At 42.5% G+C, this 18,365-nt stretch overlaps 2 protein-coding genes across 6 annotated transcripts in view; one reads left to right on the top strand and one right to left on the bottom strand.

Annotated features, from left to right (window-relative positions):
• Positions 1 to 11,818: 11,818 nt before the first annotated feature.
• On the bottom strand, positions 11,819 to 17,690 carry TIGD6 (tigger transposable element derived 6). The gene is made up of 2 exons (XM_004384901.2): positions 16,987 to 17,690; positions 11,819 to 13,596 (listed from the first exon to the last, which is right to left on the bottom strand). The coding sequence occupies exon 2, from the start codon at positions 13,511 to 13,513 to the stop codon at positions 11,939 to 11,941; it is 1,575 nt and encodes a 524-aa protein (XP_004384958.1). The 5' UTR covers positions 13,514 to 13,596; positions 16,987 to 17,690; the 3' UTR covers positions 11,819 to 11,938.
• HMGXB3 (HMG-box containing 3) overlaps positions 17,127 to 18,365 on the top strand; it is a 59,191-nt gene continuing 57,952 nt past the window's right edge. For 4 of the 5 annotated variants that reach the window (XM_023739152.1, XM_023739151.1, XM_023739150.1 and 1 more), the window contains exon 1: positions 17,241 to 17,702. The gene's annotated coding sequence lies outside the window, so the exon portion shown is untranslated. Of the gene's footprint in view, positions 17,703 to 18,365 lie in introns of all 5 variants that reach the window. The other variant, XM_004384900.1, reaches the window with a different exon arrangement.

Genomic DNA, 18,365 nt, shown 5'->3' with positions numbered 1-18,365 from the left:
ACATAAAAATGTATCTTGCTTACTCTAAACATTAGGTCTAAATGAAGCATTTTCTCATTGATTTCTCATTTTTCATTGCTTATTGGTAAATACAAAATCGTGAATATCTTAAAATGGTTATCATTTAATTGAAATGTGGTTATACACTTTTTATTGTGCTTTATAGGTGAAAGTTTACGGAGCAAATTAGTTTCTCATTCAATAACACACAAATTGTTTTGTGACATTGGTTAGTCTGTACACTCTTGATGGTTAAATCTCCCTCAAATTTATTTTAAATTTGTTACAACCAGAGGGTAGATTGTGCCAATGCACAGGTAGACTGAACCTAACAGAGAAGGGTGAAGGGAAAAGACCATTGGAAAGACTCCCTGACCAGAGATGGAGAAAAGAGAGGGACCCAGTAAAATGGAATCCAGTCCCTGGTTAGTCCCCCCAGCAGTAGGGAGATCAGGATTAGGAGCCGCATCTGTGTTTGGGAGCAAGGTGAGAACCAGCTTCAATTTCCAAAATGACGGGTTCACAGGTTCACCAGAACTGAATGAGCTGAGCAGCACGTGGTAGCCAGGGTTGTGGCAAAGCCCCTGTTGACCTACTCCGAAGCACTGTATGTTTCATCCAAAGCGAGTGACTGTGGTACAATCTGGGATGTGTCTAGTTGATAACTGCTTTTTTTTTTAAGTAGGACCGAAGGAAAACAAGGTATGATTTAGATAATCTGACTTCACTTTTAAACAACTGAAGCCAAAATTTGCTGGTATATTTACCATTATGGATTAATGGTGACTTTTAAAAATGTATAGGGATGCTACATGAGTTCACTGGACTATACTAATACTAATGACCACATTTTCAAAAAAGCAATAATTTTCTGCAGAGATATTATCTTAGTAATTTGTCATTTAAAAAGCTTTTACCTTCAGAGTTAGCTCTGATCTTAATATAAAAGTGAGAAAAGGGTTGCAGTGAATTTTTTGGGAACTTCAGTCTCAAAGTTATGATGATAAACTCAAGTTCTGTGATCCTTATTAATATTCTTAATGTATTGTTTTCCTCTAAATTAATTTTGAAATGTATTGCTACAGATGATCATCAATGTAGACATTACCTCAAATACTTCTGGAGGACCTATCCAGGAGACTAGGGTCCTGGGCCGTGTACTGGGACTGTGGTGCTAAATCCAGTAGATGGGCTACATGGTAACACCTGGGGCAGGTAGGGAAGTGCTATATGGAGAGAGCTGAGCTGAGCTTTGACTGAGATCTGTGCAGGAGGCAGGCATCTGAGGCCAACGTGGAGGCAGTGATGCCCCTGGTCTATTCAGGAAAAGAGTCCAAAGTGAAATGGGAAAAATCCAATGGATAGGATTTAGATTGCTTTTTTTTTTTTGGTCTGATGTTCTATCTGTTCTAATGATGACTTATTTGGAACTGGGCTTAAGAAACTAACTGCAAAGAGGATGAAATTGGATCTAGAAAGCTTTTAGGCTCTGAACTAATTTTGGCTTTTGGCTTTAGACAGTTGTGAATGGAATCATTAATTGGAGTGCTAATTAAAAAAACGAAAATTATAATGGAATATGCCAAAACAACATACCAGCTAATTTGTTATCATACCCTATGTATTAAAGCAAAATACTATAAAAGTATTATAAGTTAAAGATGAATTTTTAGTGTTTTTAAATTTTTAAATTTAGTAATTTTATGAATGGGAATGTAAATGTGGAGTGAATGTGGGAATGGGAAGATTTATTTTTATAAGGTAATTTTTATCCTTATAAGAACTATTTTTTAAAAAATGTTTTACAACTAAAATTTTAAAGTACACATGCTAAATACAGTTAGAAGGAAATTAAGCATTTTACTATATAGTGGCCTCTTGTTTTAATGTTAGTAGTATAACATAGGAAGAAGACTGTATTGAATTCTGAAAACGAATAACGATGGACACTAAATGCCTTTATTGGAAATACCATATTTGTAAGTCTGCAATGGAACCTTGTATAACATTTCTTGGACTTCAGTAATAGCAATAAAAAGCCAAATAGTCTTACTAAGAAATGCAAATGAAAAAATTTCTTACTGAAGGTTTTTTAGTTAGCCAATACTCAAGCAGTGTAGGCCAGAATTTTTTTTTTTAACTAAAGCTTTATACTTATTTGGGGGAGACTCTCTTCCTCTACTCCATCCCCTCTCCCTAAAATAATAAGATACTTGGAATCAAACTGCTGTTTTTTCCCAGTCCAAATCAGTTGTGAACTTATTGTTTGAGTCCTTATGCTACCGTGGCTTCCATCTCAGAAATAAGTGTTTGTGAACATACCAGTGTATATGCTACCTTTGTCTCCTTTGCAACTTTGTATACAAATCGAGACAATATCAGGGGGACAGGTGAATGAACCTAACTAAATTCTCAGTCTTGTCTATTCACCAAAAAAGTATACTGCCTTTTCTTTTTTTTATTAATTCAAGGCTGATGACTGTTAGGAACATGTTTTATAGTACATGTCTTTTTAAATTAAAGCCAAGTGCCTTGATGCTATTCCACATAAATCATGCTTAACCCTCTTATAGGATGAGGATGGGTTATTGATAGATTGCAGCCCTGTGGGTGCGGGGGTGCAGAGTTGCTTAATAGCAGATCCTTTACTTCTGGAAGTATATGTTCATCATGTTTATTATATAAAATCCTATATGCATATTGAGATCTAGAAGTGTCATTTCTTCTGTGTGCTAATAAATTGTTACTGTATTCTTAAATTTTCAGTTTTCTGTGTCTAAATTATTTGAGTGTGTCTCAGTCATCTAGTGCTGCTCGAACAGAAATACCACAAGTGGATGGCTTTAGCAAAGAGAAGTTTATTCTCTCACAGTCCAGTAGCCTACAAGTCCAAATTCAGGGCGTCAGCTCCAGGGGAACGCTTTCTCCATCGGCTCTCGAGGAAGGTCCATGTCATCAATCTTCCTTTGGTCTGGGAGCTTCTCTGCGCAGGAACCTCAGGTCCAAAGGATGCGCTATGCTCCCGGCACTTGCTTTCTTGGTGGTATGAGGTTCCCATGTGTCTCTGCTCGCTTCTCTTTTATATCTCAAAAGAGATTTCATTAAGACACTAATCTTGTCAACCTCGTCAGTATAACCTCATCACAGTGATAGAATTTACAGCACATAAGGAGATCACATATAATCTCATCATAGTGATAGAGTTTGCAACACATAAGGAAATCACATCAGATAACACAATCATACAATACTGGGAGTCATGACCCAGCCAAGCTGACAGATATTTTTGGGGGACACAATCCATGACAGAGTCCAAGCAGAGTTCTAACTAAAAAACACATTTAGGTCACAGTGAGTTGCAAAATACCATCTCTTTACATTTGGAGAGTGATTTAGTCTTTAATTTTTTCCAACCATAACAAAAGGATCTCTGTGCATAGAAATACATAAAACATAAATCCAAATCTTTTTGCTTTGTGACTCTGAGTTAACCTTTGGGGGACACATTTTTTCTGTCAGTGAAGAGGAGAGGAGGATTACATTGCTTGAGGACCCTTCCTGTTACCACATTGCATGCCTCCTATTCCATACCATATTGGAATCAGAAGACTCAAATTACTAAGAAGTTTTCTGGACATATACAAACACTTTGAGGGACAGTGTAGTTGGGGCTGGGGCCTGGGGACCATAGTTTTGGTGGCATCTAGGTCAACTGGCATAACAAAGCTTATTAAAATGTTCTACATTCCACTGGCTTCTGGGGTCTTGAAAGCTTGAGAGTGGCCATCTAAGATACATCAATTGGTTCTGTCTCACTTGGAGCAAAGGAGAATGAATAAAACCAAAGATGCAAGGAAAATAGTAGTCCAAAGGACTAAGCAACCACATGAACCGGAGACTCCACCAGCCTGAGACCAGAAGAACTAGATGGTGCCCAGCTACCACCAGTGACCGCCCTGACATGGAACACAACAGAAAGTCCTGGACAGAGCAGGAGAAAAATGTAGAACAGAACTAAAATTCACGTTAAAAGACCAGCCTTAATGGTCTGATAGAGACTGGAGGAACCACCGAAACTATAGCCCTCGGATGCACTGTTAACCCAGAACTGAAACCATTCCCAAAGCCCTCTTCAGACAAACATTATAAAACTATAAAACAAAAAATAATACACGTGAGGAATGTGCTGCTTAGTTCAGTCAGATACATGAGACCAAATGGGCAGCTTCTGTCCAAAAGCAGGATGAGAAAGCAGGAGGGGCAGGCACGGGTTGAATGGACACAGGGGACCTGGGGTGGAAAGGGGGAGTGTGCTGTCACATTGTGCAGGTTGCAACTAATGTCACAATATGTGTATAAATTTTTGTGTGAGAAATTAACCTGAGCTGTAAACTTTCACCTAAAGCACAATGGGAAAAAAAAAATTCTAAAAAAGAAAATCCGTATCTGGCTCATGTTTTAATAACTCTGGGCAGATGACTTTGAGCCACATTTTCCCATTCATAGATTGAGGGTAACACTTTATGATGACAGTTAACTGGGAATGGAATTCCTAACTGGAGCATACTTCATAAGGAATTACCTGTACCATCACCCCTTCCTCATACCTGCCATGAAGCTTCTCCTAGAGGAATGTCTCTCCCTCTCCTGCCTCTCAGTTCTCTGGAGGAAATGAGAGTGTGAGTATAGGATTAAGGACAGTTTTCAGCCCTTCTGCAGTGCTTCTGTAACCCTGGGCATTCTGCCCCTAACCTCACCTCTACCCCACAGAGTCAAGGAATAGGACTCGTGTAAGGGCCCTTCCAGCCATAGCATTCTGTGCAGCCAGCACCTGAGATAACCTGGGATCCAGAACCCTCACTGTGAAGTGCACACACAGTGATTCTCTAGTGTCTCCTTCAGCCACCTCCGAGGGCTCTGCTTCATCTGTCATTTCAGTGCTTGTATCCTTGGCCTCTTCTCACTTAGTACCATTGCTTAAATTATTTTTGGATCCTGTTGATACTCTGATGAAAGTGTGGCTCTTGGAGAAATACCCACATGTGCGTGTATATTCACAGTTATAAAAAGGTTGGTTCATGAACTCCATATCATGAACATTTTGCAGTATAGGCTCTCTCCAGGTAACTACATCTGCAACTATGCCTTACTATCTACATGCTAACAGCAACCAAATGAGATCTCCAGCCTGATCTTTTCTAGAATACCAACTAGTATATCTGTCTATATATAAAGCTCATTGCTGGGCAGCTCTGCCTGGATGCCCAGAGGCACCTCGCATGCAACACTCCCCAAAACAAACTCATCATCCCATGTTAACCTATCTTGATCATGGTGTGATCCAGCCACTCAAGCCAGAAACCTGATAATTTCTAGAATCTTCCTCAACTCCCAAATCAAGTCCATCTACCTGGTGTTTCTCAAATCCAACATCTCTTTCCTGCCCTCAATGTTCATTTCACTTCTAGATTATGCAACAGCCTAACTAGTTTATCTGCTTCTCTATGATCCAGCCTCCACTATTAGTTATCAATTATTTGTTCAAAAAAATTTGACCCTTGCTACTCTGTCAATGGTTTTCCTCTGTTTTCAAGATAAGTTCAAGATTAATGGACAAGACCTTAAAAACTTTGCCCTTGCTGACATCTCCAGTTCTTGTCTGGCCATACATCCTTTGCTTGACAAACCAACCTTAGAGGTTCCTGAATGAGCTTTTTTTTTTTTAATGTGGTAAGTATATACATAACAAAACATTTGCCATTTCAACATACTTCACATGTACAGTTTAGTGACATTTTGTTCATCCTGTTGTGCAACCATCACTATTAAACCCATTGCCCTCGAGTCGATTCTGACTCATAGCAACCCTATAGGACAGAGTAGAACTGCCCCATGGGGTTTCCAAGGAGCAGCTGGTGGATTTGAATTGCGACCTTTTAGTTAGGAGCTAAGCTCTTAACCACTGTGCCACCAGGGCCCGTTACCAAAGCCATTTTGTTTTATACCTCCAGGCCTTTATATATGCTGTTCCTTCTGCCACCCAGCCTATCTGCCTAACTCCCTACCCCTATTTCCAGATACTTCTCACTAAATGCCCCTTGCTCTTGGCAAAATTTCCTACTGAATGCTCTTATTTAGGAGCCCCTTTGAGCTTAAACTATATCTATTCTTTAAAATGGCATTTACCACTTTGTATTTCAATTTTCCCCTCATTTATCTTCTCTGCTTACTGAACTCCTTAATGACAGGGCCATTGTACTTCATCTTCACAGCCCCTATGGCCAGCTGTGGGTATATTATAAAATATAATAAATGCTTGTTGCAAGCATGAATATGTTCGGTGGGTAGTTACTTATCTAACACTAGCTCATTTCCAGAGCCTATCTATCTGTCCAGGGTCAGTTACATGGCCTTGGGTTATCAATAGCTTGGAAAAAGTCTGTTGAAGGGATAGGTGTGTAATGGTGTGGATTAGGTGGTTCCAGTCAGTTATTTCTAAGTTGGTTGTTTGAAGAAGTCCCACATTCTATGTCTCTTTCCTCTTGTCTTCTCAGTGTCAGAGAAAGTACAAGTGGCTGCTCCTAAAGTTTCAATTGGCTAAACTGTCTCTCTTATGTAGCCCACGTGTGCCCTCTGGTGGCCAGAATATGCTACTACATTCCACTTTAAATCCACCAGCCACTCCTTGGAAACTCTATGGGACAGTTCAACTCTGTCCCGTAGGGTCACTATGAATCAGAATTGACTCACTGGCAGCGGGTTTTTTCTTTTGGTTTGGAAGTATGGCCTCAGGTAGCATGGAAGGAGGAGCTGAAGCCCAGGGCTGAGGGGTCTCCACTCAGAACCTGGAGGTGTTGTCAACACCCGGAGTATGAAGGGCAAGGCCATTGCCCAGATGGTCTCCAAGAACAGAGGATTATTTTTCAACCTTGAGAGCTAATGCAACTTGCTCTGCTGGGGTTTGGACTTGCTTGGTCCTGTTATCCCTTCTTTCCCTCCAATTTCTCCCATTTTTAATAGAAATGTGCCTAGCTTGTGCCAAAGCAGATAACTTGTAGTCTAGATTTCACAGGTTCACAGATGAAGACAAATTCTGCCCTAGGATGTAATAAAGCCTAAAGTCTTGCTCATATTTGGCTGAGATGATTCAGAAGAATAGATTTTGGCTTGGAGTTTATTTAAGACTTTGGAGATGATGTGATGGGGTAAATGTGTTTTGCATGTAGAAGGACATGAATTTGGGGGGGCCAAAGGGTGGACTGTTATGAACTGTGTTCCCCAAAAACATGTGTTGTAAATCCTAACCTTTATGCCTGTGGTTGGAGCCCTGGTGGTGCAGTGGTCAAGAGCTCAGGCTGCTAACCAAAAGGTCAGCAGTTCGAATCCACCAGCAGCTCCTTGGAAACCCTATGGGGCATTTCTCCTCTGTTCTACAGGGTTGCTATGAGTTAGAATTGACTCAATGGCAACAGGTGTGTGTGTATGCCTGTGGTTATAATCCCATTTGGGAATGGGTTGTCTTTGTTATGTTAATGAGACAGGATTAGTGCAGAGTGTATCTTGAGTCAATCTCTTTTGAGATATAAAAAAGATTAAACACAAGCTAGCAAGCAGAGATGGGGGAAGAAGATGCCAAGCCATATGTAGATTGCCCAGGAGCAGAAGCTCAAAGAGACAAGGATCTTCCTCCAGAGCTGATGGAGAGAAAGTCTTCCCCTAGAGATGGCACCCTGAATTTGGACTTCTAGCCTCCTAAACTGTGAGAAAATAAATTTCCGTTTGTTAGAGTCACCCATTTGTGATGTTTCTGTTATAGCGGCACTAGATAACTAAGACAGAATTTGGTCTGGTTCCTGAGCTGTTTAATAGGTTGGTAACCTTGGAATTTACTTAAATTATCTGAGCCTATTTGTCTTTCCGTAATATGATTTTCTGCAAAGATTAAATGATAACAAGTGAAACAGTGCTTGACAAATAATAGACAATCAATAAACCTTATCTTCCTTTTGAATGAAAAAGGCTTCCTTAGTAACAGAGCAAAGAAAACTCTTTGTCATCTGTTGATCAGGCAGGTGGTTCTGGAACTCTGAAGTCCAAGATCTGTTAGTGGAAGAAATGGCTAATCCCTTTCAAATCCAACATCTCTTTGGTTAGGCAGCTCCCTGCCTCTAGATGGTACTGGTTAAGTTCCAAATAGGGATTGATAGTAATGACAATAGATAGCACTTATAGAATATTTACACTGTGCCAGGTACACATTTTTATCCTCATGACAGCACAACTGATGTAGGTGCCTAGTCCCAATATGTTGGCCTAAGCATCAGACACTTCAATAAACATACGTCAGCTGGGGCAGAGCTAAGTCCCCAACTGGGGGATGAGTGGCCAGAGAGGCAGGGAGAAACTGTAGAGGGTCTGGTGATGAGAGCACACCAAGAAGGGTTATATCAACATCTTCTAGTTTAAAAAAGAAAGTATCAAACAAATCATAATGTCCAATAGAATCAAAGGTTTAACCAATGTAAACTAGAGCACAAAGCCCTCTTTTTTGGGTATGATTTCCATCTCTCAGGATCTACATCAGGATCTAAATGAATCAAGAACATTAAATTTCTTTTTTAAAAAAATGCAAGTTTAAGCACATATTTACTGAACACCTACTGTGCACAAGGCACTTAGACAACGCTTTTCATACTAAAGTCCTGTGATACATATGGCAGCAAAAACAAGAAACAGGTTTAACTCTATAAATTAGAGTTCTTCACTCTCATAGATTATAATCTTAATTGGAATAACATTTGAGGAAATGATATTCATGGAAAATTTTTGCAAACCTTTTTAAACAGAGCATAATCCTACTTTATCTCCAAGCCATATTCTAGTAGAATCAATGCTTGATACAGCTTTAAAAATAAGGTGGCTTTAACACATTATATGCATGTATCGACTTATACACAAATGTTTATTGAAGTGCCTATGATGTGCCCAGTACAGTGCTAGGCACCATTAAAGTTACAAAGGCAGACTGGTCTGTGCTCTCATGGAGCTTACAGTCTAGATAAAGAGCCACACAACAGACAGAGCATTTAAGTGCTTAACTGAGTGGTAGAGACAAGAAGTGCTCAAGCGATGAGGGGAAAAAAGGGTAGAGTGGGTGCTGGAGTCTTCAAGAAGGGAGACTCCAGTTAGTTCTTGAAGAATGTGTAGAACCTAGCTTGATAGAGAGCAGGATGAGGCTTTCAGGCAAAGGCACACAAGCTGAAATGGGTATGGAGTGAAAGAAGACAATGGCCTATTCAGGAAGCATCATGCACACTGAACTGTTCCTTGAGCAACCAAGCTGGAAATGCAGGTGGCAGTCAGACTGTTGAGGGTACTAAAACCCAGCTGAAAAATCTTTTTTATTTTTTATTGTATTTCAGGTGAAGGCTTACAGAACAAATAGTTTCTCATGAAACAGAAGTACACGTTGTTTTATAACATTGGTTAACAACCCCACAACATATCAACCCTCTAACTTCTCAACCTCTTTTTAAAATCTTTTTTATTTTTGTAGGCATTTGAGAGCCACCACAGACACCTGGGCAAGGGAAATGGCATGATGCCAGTAGAGCTAACAAGGTGTGCAGAATGGATTTCAGGAGAAAGGTGAAGGAAGAAATTAGAAATTATGTCAGTAATCCTGACACGAGATGGTGCTGAGATCATTGATTAAGGTGTTGGCAATGAGACAAAACCACAGGACTTAGCCAGAAGACAAGTTGCCCTAAGTGTTAAGAATATAAAGTACATACAGTACATTTAATCCGTTAAAAGGAAAAATATCCAAAATAAACTTTTTAATGATCTATTTAAACATCTGTTGTTTCTTGTTCAACATGGAAACAGTACTTTCCATGATTAATCTGCTTTATAATCTGTTTCAATTAAGTAACTAAAGAAAAATAACAGAATTGCTATGGATTTCTGAAATATCCACAAAATTACCCTGAAGGAGGAAAAAAAACCAACAAAACCCTACACTACATTAACAGGTATCCTAGGTATCTTCTAGAAATGAAACTGACATCTGACTTACTGGGAATAAATACTGGGATTATAAAGGATATTAAGAATGCCTTTTCTTTAGGGAAAACTGTTTAATATAAGTCTGATTAGACGTTTATACAGTTTTAACATAACTTAAAATCAGATCTGCTCTCGATTTCTCTGAAGTGTTCTTTACACGGGGAGGGGGGAAGAAAGGTGTTCTTCATACAGGAAAAAAGGTGATTTTTTACATCATTCTGTTGTTGTTAGTTGCCCTCAAGTCAACTCTGACTTATGGCGACTCCATGTGTCGCAGAGTACAATCGTGCTCCATAGGTTTTCAAGGCTGTCATCTTTTGGAAGTAGATCACCAGGCCTGTCTTCTGAGGTGTCTCTGTGCGGGTTCTAACTGCCAACCTTTAGGCTAGTAGTTGAGTACTTAACCACTTGTGCCACTCAGGGACTCTAAGTCATTTTAGTGGAGGGAAATGTAGTGTGCCTTAATCTTGATTACATGGTACTGGCTGGGTTATCCTGAGGTATGGAGGGAAGCGGTATGAATGATCCAAATTACGAACAATCCAAACACACGTCTTCTCTCTTATGAACTTTCCTTTACCTTGTCTGGAAAGTGAGAGACACACTGGTCTACGTGTTTTCTACCATGATCCTGATTAACAGGATTCTGTTATCATACCCTGCCTTCCAGATCTTATTCATGTCTCTTTTTTAATGCACTTTATTTCCCTGTACCCCAGCTCCCTATTAATAATAAACCTGAAGCACTATAAGCCAAAAAAAAACCCAAACCCATTGCCATCAAGTCAATTCTGACTCATAGCAACCCTATAGGGCAGAGTAGAACTGCTCCATAGGGTCTCCAAGGAGTGGCTGGTGGATTCGAACTGCCGACCTTTTGCTTAGCAGCCAAGCTCTCAGCAACTGTGCCACCAGGGCTCCTTGAAGCATTATAGGATGTTTTAATAGGCTAGATGGCACCTGTTAACTGCTTGGGCAAGACAGATGTACCTCTACTGAACACCTGACTATCTGAAATTATTCAAGAGAGTAGCTAAGAAGGTTCTAGAGTTACCAAATCAGCAGAAAGGAGTTAACAGCTGATTTGAGAGGAAGAACAGCTGATCGTTAGCCTTTTTTTTTTTTTTTTACAATTAGTTAGTGATGGAGAGGACTCAAATGGCTAGCTGAAGAGAGAAGTACTAGAATCCAGCTAGAAACTTTGGAGGGGGGGGCTAGCAATCTGGGTTTTAACAAGCCCTCCAAGTGATTCCGATGTTTGCTAAAATTTGAAAACCCCTGTAATTAACTCTATTGAGAAGAAGTTGGCTCCAGGCCCATAGGAGTGCTTGACTTTCCTGTGACTTCTCCAGAAGTTTTCAAACTTGTCTGCACATTTGAATCACCCGGGGAGCTTCAAAAACTACTAATGCCTGTGTGTCATTCTCAGAGATGATTGTGATTTAATCGGGACTAGGATATGGCCTAGTCAAGCGATTCTAATGTGCAAACAAGTTTGGGAACCACTGGGTTATTCAAATGAGAACACAGGTATTAGTGAAATTCCACTTCCAAATTCCACTCAAGGGTGTTTCCTGATTTCAGAGTACTGGAATGTGGAGCTCTGGTGGTGCAGTGGTTAAGAGCTCGGCTGCTAACCAAAACGTCGGCAGTTCCAATTCACCAGCCACTCCTTGAAAACCCTATGGGGCAGTTCTACCTTGTCCTATAGGGTTGCTATGAGTCAGAATCAACTCGATGGCAACGGGTAAGAGACTGGAATGCTGTCATAATAATATTGCTTAAAATTTAAGTTCAATATCCTACCTAAAGAAATCCTTATTCTTATAAACTACAAATTCTAAAGTAAAAGAGGCAGTTAATTCCTACATTATTTTGTTTGGAGAAAATCTGTAATTTTGGAATCCGCAAGAGTTTGTGTTACTCTTCTCATTAAATATTCGTCTATGCCATTTAGCTGTCCAAAAACTGCATCAGGAACGCCTACACAAGTGGAAATGAACTGTCTAAGTTTCTGTACACTTGTGATGGCCTCTGTGATGGTGATTTTTGGCTGCTCTGGTAAAGAGACCTCCCCCTCATCTTCACTTCCAGCTTCATCAGTGTTTTCACCAGACACCATGCCCTGGATGACCTCTGTGTCCATCAGCTCCTGGGAGATGATGAGATCATCATCTGCAGTGACAAAGTCCTGGAAATGTACTTCATTTGGGACACAGGTGGCAATAGCCACCGAGTGCCACAACTTTTCAATGACAATGTCTGGTTCGTTGGCTGCTTCTTCTACATCAGAATCTGTACATTCCATAGAGATGATGCCTGCCCTCTGCCAGCATTTCACCACTGTGGACTGCTTGACTGACCACCATGCTGCAGCAATCATGTCCATGGCCTGCTTAATGTCCACCTTTTCCTGATCCTGACTGCTGCTGAGCTGAAGGAGGATATGCTTTAGAAGGTGGCTCCTGTACAGCACTTTTATGGTGTGAATTATACCAAGATTCAGGGGCTGCAGGACGGCAGTACAGTTTGAGGGCAGATACCCCACCTGGATCCTTTCCAAACGTGGAAGCATGTTGTGAGCAGAGCAGTTGTCAATAAGCAGGAGGATCCGGCGTTCTGCCTGCTTCATCCTGGCATCCACTTGCATCAGCCACTCATTAAATAGATCCTGCGTCATCCATGCCCACTGGTTGGCTCGGTAATCACAAGGGAGGGAATGGATGTTCCTGAGGCAGCGTGGGCTGGCTGACCTACCAACAATCAATGGTCTCATTTTTTCAGTCCCTGAAGCATTGCAACAAAAGAGTGCTGTCAACCGCTGCTTTGCTTTCTTGCCCCCTTTACAACAGTCCCCTTTAGCAGCAAGTGTGTGCTGGGGAAGCAACTGGAAAAACACTCCTGTCTCGTCAGCATTAAAGATATCATCTGGCCTGTAGTCAGCAATTAGTTTTATAATTTCCCCTGCATGCCACTCATTAACCTTATCTATTCCTAGACCATTCATTAACCTGTCACTATTGTCTCTACAGACTGCTTTCAAAGTAATTCCGTGGCGATCCCTAAATCTGTTCAGCCAGCCCACACTTGCTTGAAAACTGTCATAGCCAAGCATGTTGGCCAGGTTTAGTGCTTTTTTCCGAATGACAGAACCAGTCACGAGAATGTTTTTGGCATGGATTTCTTGAAACCAAGCAAAAACAGCCTTATCAATGTCGTCATAGAGTGCATTCCTCATCCTTTTCCGCTGGGGTCCCACAGATGCCTCCCGCACCTTTTCTTCAAATTTGGTGCGATCCTTTAAGAATGTAGACAAAGTAGAAGGAGTGATACCAAATTCTTTTGCCACATCACCTTTCCTCCTGCCCGAGTCTACAGCTTCCACAACTTTCATTTTCTCCTCCAGGGAGAACTGCCGGCGTTTCTTGTTCCCTTTGTCTGCCATATCTGTGGTGGAAGGCCGGGGCCACAACTAACAGGGCTGTGTCCGTTCCTCCTCCTGGCTTGTTTTGCCACAAGTGTGAAAAACTGAGAAGACAAAACAAAGTACCTATCAGGAACCAAAAATAACAGATTCCCCTTAAAAAAATAAGTTCAGAGTTTTAAAAAACTCTACTAGAAAAATGATAATAAAAGTCCATAATCAAGAGAAAATAGGATTCATGCTACTGACTTTTCATACAAACTAATTATATAGACTCACAGAATGTTTGAAATAGAAGTGATCTTACAGATAATCTAATTTAAGCTCTGAGCCTCCATAAAAATGGGAATAGCAATGTCTGCTCTCTGTCTACTATGAGAATAGGCTGATGTTGACAGATGGTGAAAGAGCTTTGCAAACAGCAATGCGCCGTATAAATCCAAGGAGTTATTATCCACCTCACTTTATGGATATAGAAACTGAGGCTCAGCGAAGAGGCCTACAGGTTCCCGTAGCTCATATATCTTGACTCAGATTAGTGCTATTTCTGCCATCCCATGGTCCTGCTTGAAATTCCACACCAAAATGAGAACTTCAAAACTATCACCATCTAGTTTGGAAAGATTTCCATTGTGGGAAAATGTTTCTAGTAGTCACACGTTCATTTAATGATTACTTATAGGGCCAAGCTGTAAAGAATACAGTGATGCACAAGGTCCCTGCCCTTATGAACTACAGAATGTGGTGGGGAGATAAACAAGTCAACAGATAATTCAGATAATTACAGCATGTGCTATGTGCTATGAAGAAAATAAACAAACACTATGATAAAGAATAAAAGTGGAAGATCTACTTATACAGAGTGGCCAAGTGTGGTGTCACTGAGAAGATGGCATTTAAGCTGAAACCTCTGTGAAGAGTAGGGGCAAAGGGCAGTTCAGCAAACGACACAGCATCAGCAAACCTCAAAGGCTGGAAAAGAGATTGAGGTGCTGACCTGAAAGACTCACATGACCCCAAGTGTATGACAAGGGTGGAGACTCAGACCATTCAAAGATGCTACGACAAGAAGTTGATATTTTATTCTAAGTGCAACAGAAATCCACTGAAGATTTTTAAGCGAGGGAGGGTCATGATCTGCTTTACATTTTAAAATGTTTTATGGAAAATAGATCAAGGAGGCAAAGAGACCAATTAGGATATTAGGATGCTGTTGCTGATAATTTAGATGAGGGATGATGGCAAAAGTGATAGGCAGGTTACAGTCCCTCTCTGGGCCTGTTTTCCATTTTGAAATGAAGATATTGGACTCAACCAGGGAGGGCATATTAGAATCTCATATCCAGGCCTCACCTTGGACCTACTGAATCTCATAGAAAATCTCTATGAAAGGATATTATTTTTTAAAAGCTCCCAGAGTGATTCTGATATGCTCCATGGTTGCAAACCACAGGACCAGATGATCCCTAAGGTCCCTTCCAGGTTGAAATACTGGATACTAGATCAGATGCTCCAAACTCAAATGCCTTTAGGGACCAGGAAGGTAGCATAAGTGAGTGATATGGGGATAAGGTATTAATGGAGAGTATTGTGGTCTGTGTGCCCTACCTAGAGGTATTCAGAATTTCAAGCAATTAAGGCTGGCCAAGTAAAACAGGATCCAGCAGTGGTAATTTGCTGCTTAGACCTTTTATCATGAGAGCCCTCAAAGGACCAGAATGGGTGCTATGATAATGTCTTCCTGAGGGCAGGCTTCTACCACCACTTCCACACAAATACACACCCGTTCATGCCATCCTCTGTGTGCCAAGTACTGTCCTTGATGCCAGCCATACAGAGATGAACGGAGCATAACGCCCACCCTCGAGGAGCTTACCATCTTGACTATCTAGACAGGAAAGACAAACACTAGAGTGTGAAGTACTATAATAGTGTGTGAAGTACTATAATAGAGAACACAAAAGTGGGAGCGATCAACTGGGGTGAGTAGTGGGTGGGGAGTACACTTAAAGAATAAACAGGAATTCATGAGATTGAAGGAAATACGTGTAAAGGTAATGAAGCACTATAGAAAATAAAATGGCATGGTCAAGAAAAAAATAAGTTTTGGGGAAAAAAGCAAGGGCCAGATCACAGAATGGCCTAGTAAGGATTCTAGCTTGATCCTAGGGGCAATAATAGGCCTTTGGAGGGTTTTTTTTTTTTGTTTGTTTGTTTGTTTCTTTTTTAAGGAATGACACGATCAGATTTACACTAAGAGTCCTTTGGTTGCAGGGTGGAGAACCTAATGGATGAAGTCCATTCTCCTAAAAGATGGCCCTAAATCTGAAAATAAAAGCAGGCTAGCCTTAGTAGGCCACATACAGTTTGAATGTTAATTTGAGTGCAATAAGAAGCTACTGAAGGATTTTAAGCAAGGAGAAAAAAGAGTGCTGTGTATAGAATGGAATTGAATTGAAGAGTGTCAGAGAAAAAGCAGTTCAGATGAGAGAGAATTCAAGACCTCCAAAGGCCTATTGTTATTGGGGAGGGGTAGTCATTTCTGAGCTATGTTTTTGCAGGTCTTGTTTATGGACTTGATGTGAGGTGCAGGAGGACTGATTTCCGACTTGAGCATTGAGCACCCCAGTGGATGGTGGTGTACTTACTGAGATAGAAACCAGTCACTGAGTAAACATAACTTGCTGAGCACTTTGCATGCTTAATACAGTTTACATGTGGCAGGGCTGGGATTCAAACCCAAGGAGGCTCACAACAAAGCCAGTGTTCTGAACACCATAGAGTGCTACCAGTATTATGAAGACATGTGGAAAGACAAAGAGGCAAAAGCCCAATCAGTCTTGGAGGTCAATCTGAGAAATTTGAATTTTATTCCAAGTGAAGGAGAAAACACTGGAAGGTTTTATGCAAGAGAGTGACATGATCAGACTTAAAGTTCAAAAGGCTCAATCTGGGTGCTGTGCGGAGAACAGATTTAGAGGGACAAGAGTGGAGGCAGGACGAACTGCCATCTGTCTAGGCAGGAGATGGTGGCTAGAAGGCAAGGTATAGCGGTAGACTGAGAGTAGTATGCAGATCGATAATACGTTTGTAAGATAGAGGTTCGTGCAGGAACGTGTTATCAGTGTGGAACAATTTGTGACATCAGCGGGAAAGAACCATACAACCCCTATCAGATTCCCGGAGCCTCTCCACACGGTAATTTAGTTCGGCTTGAATCACTCCAGGAACTCGCTGTCATTACTATTTGTGGGACGGTGGGAGAAACTGATTGAGTGCAGATCACCGGGATGAGGAGGGAGGCTTGATGCTGCGTTAGGAAATACGAAACCTTATCTGAATGAACGGGGACAGACTGAAGAGGGATGGGGTCAGGCAATGAACGCCGTACTGAAAACAGGATGCTGTTGGGGGTTCCCCAGGGCCCAACGTGGCTCTGAGAGGTGAGGCGGAGCCACGATCCCTCACGCTCGGCGTAGCCCCGCCCTTGTTACCTGAATGCCCCACGACTGTGCCCGGGACTGAGCAACCAGGGACTGAGCAACCGGGGGCAACCGCCAGCAACTACAGCTTCCTCCTCCGCCCGGGACCTCTGGCCGGAAGCGGTCCGTCCGCCTCAGCGAACGCCTCTAAACAGTTCCTATGGGCCCGCCTCCCGGCTAAGGCTGGGCTGTTGCGCTTGCGCGGGGGGGGGGGTCACACGCAGTCACGCGCCGCCAGACGCTTCCGGTGCGCCGCAAAGGCCGCCGGGACGGGTCTCCCTGGCGATTCAAGGTGTGCTATTGCTGCCACCGCTGCCGCTGCTGAACCGGTGCTGCGGCGACTCCCGTGTCCCTGCTGTCTTCCTCGGGCTCCCCGGGGTTTGCCCCGCGGGGCCCTCGGCAGGCGTCGGTGAAGGGCCTGCAGGACGAACCTGTGCTCCTCCACCCACTCTCTACGACCCCATATCGCGACTTCGCAGGCGGTGAGCGAGAGGGGCTGTCGCGACTCCGCGCCGTGTGTCACCGGGCGGGGACGCGGGGCCGGGGCTCCTCCAGCCCCCGGGATGCGCGCACGAGCCCTCGCCTCCACTTCCTTGTTGCCGCTGTCACGACTGGAGCCGCGTCTCGCCGACGGAGGGGAGCGCGAGTGCGCGGGCCAGACCCCTCACCGAGCCCACGGGCCGAGCGCCTTCGGGAATGTGAGCCGCGTGGCCTGCACGCTCCTCTGGGTAAGTCTTGCTCTCGAGGGCCGCGCTGTGGACCCCATTGGGCGACCTTGGGCTGGGTGCTGCGGCTTTCAGAGCCTCTGTGGCCTTTTCCCCAAAATAGGACCGGCGAGCCTTGTTTCTCTCTCCCGCAATCCTTTGGGACATTTGAGACCCGGAGAGGGAAATGAAGTAGCCCGGAGTCAAACCGTACACATGGCTGAGCCATCAAAGGTCATCTCATAAGGTTCCGAGGAGGATCTGATAGGAGAGTGAATGTGTCTCGCAAATTTCAAGTACTGCCTTTAATCCTATTTTACAGATGAGAAAAACAGGCTTAGAGTAAGTAGATTGCCCAAGGTCATAGGGCTCCATGCTAGTGCTGTTAAATGATGAAATCTAAATTAGAACCCAGATCTTTTGCCCTTGGTTTTGACCTGTATATTATCCTTTTCTTTGCATTGCTGTATTTGGATCCAGGCTTGAAACAAGGTAGAGACAGACACAGACACCCACACAGACACACCCACACAGACACACCCACACAGACACCCACACAGACACCCACACAGACACACACAGACACACAGACACACACACACACAGACACACACAGACACACAGACACACAGACACACACACAGACACACAGACACACACACAGACACACACACAGACACAGACACA

The sequence above is a fragment of the Trichechus manatus genome, unplaced genomic scaffold, assembly GCF_000243295.1.
Source record: "Trichechus manatus latirostris isolate Lorelei unplaced genomic scaffold, TriManLat1.0 scaffold00130, whole genome shotgun sequence".
NCBI lineage: Eukaryota > Metazoa > Chordata > Mammalia > Sirenia > Trichechidae > Trichechus > Trichechus manatus.
Note: the sequence above shows the minus strand (reverse complement) of the source record. Positions and strands in the feature narration are given on the sequence as shown.

What these genes read in the sequence shown, in the direction of transcription:
- TIGD6 (XM_004384901.2), bottom strand. Translation starts at nt 13,513, where the DNA reads ATGGCAGACAAAGGGAACAAGAAACGCCGGCAGTTCTCCCTGGAGGAG.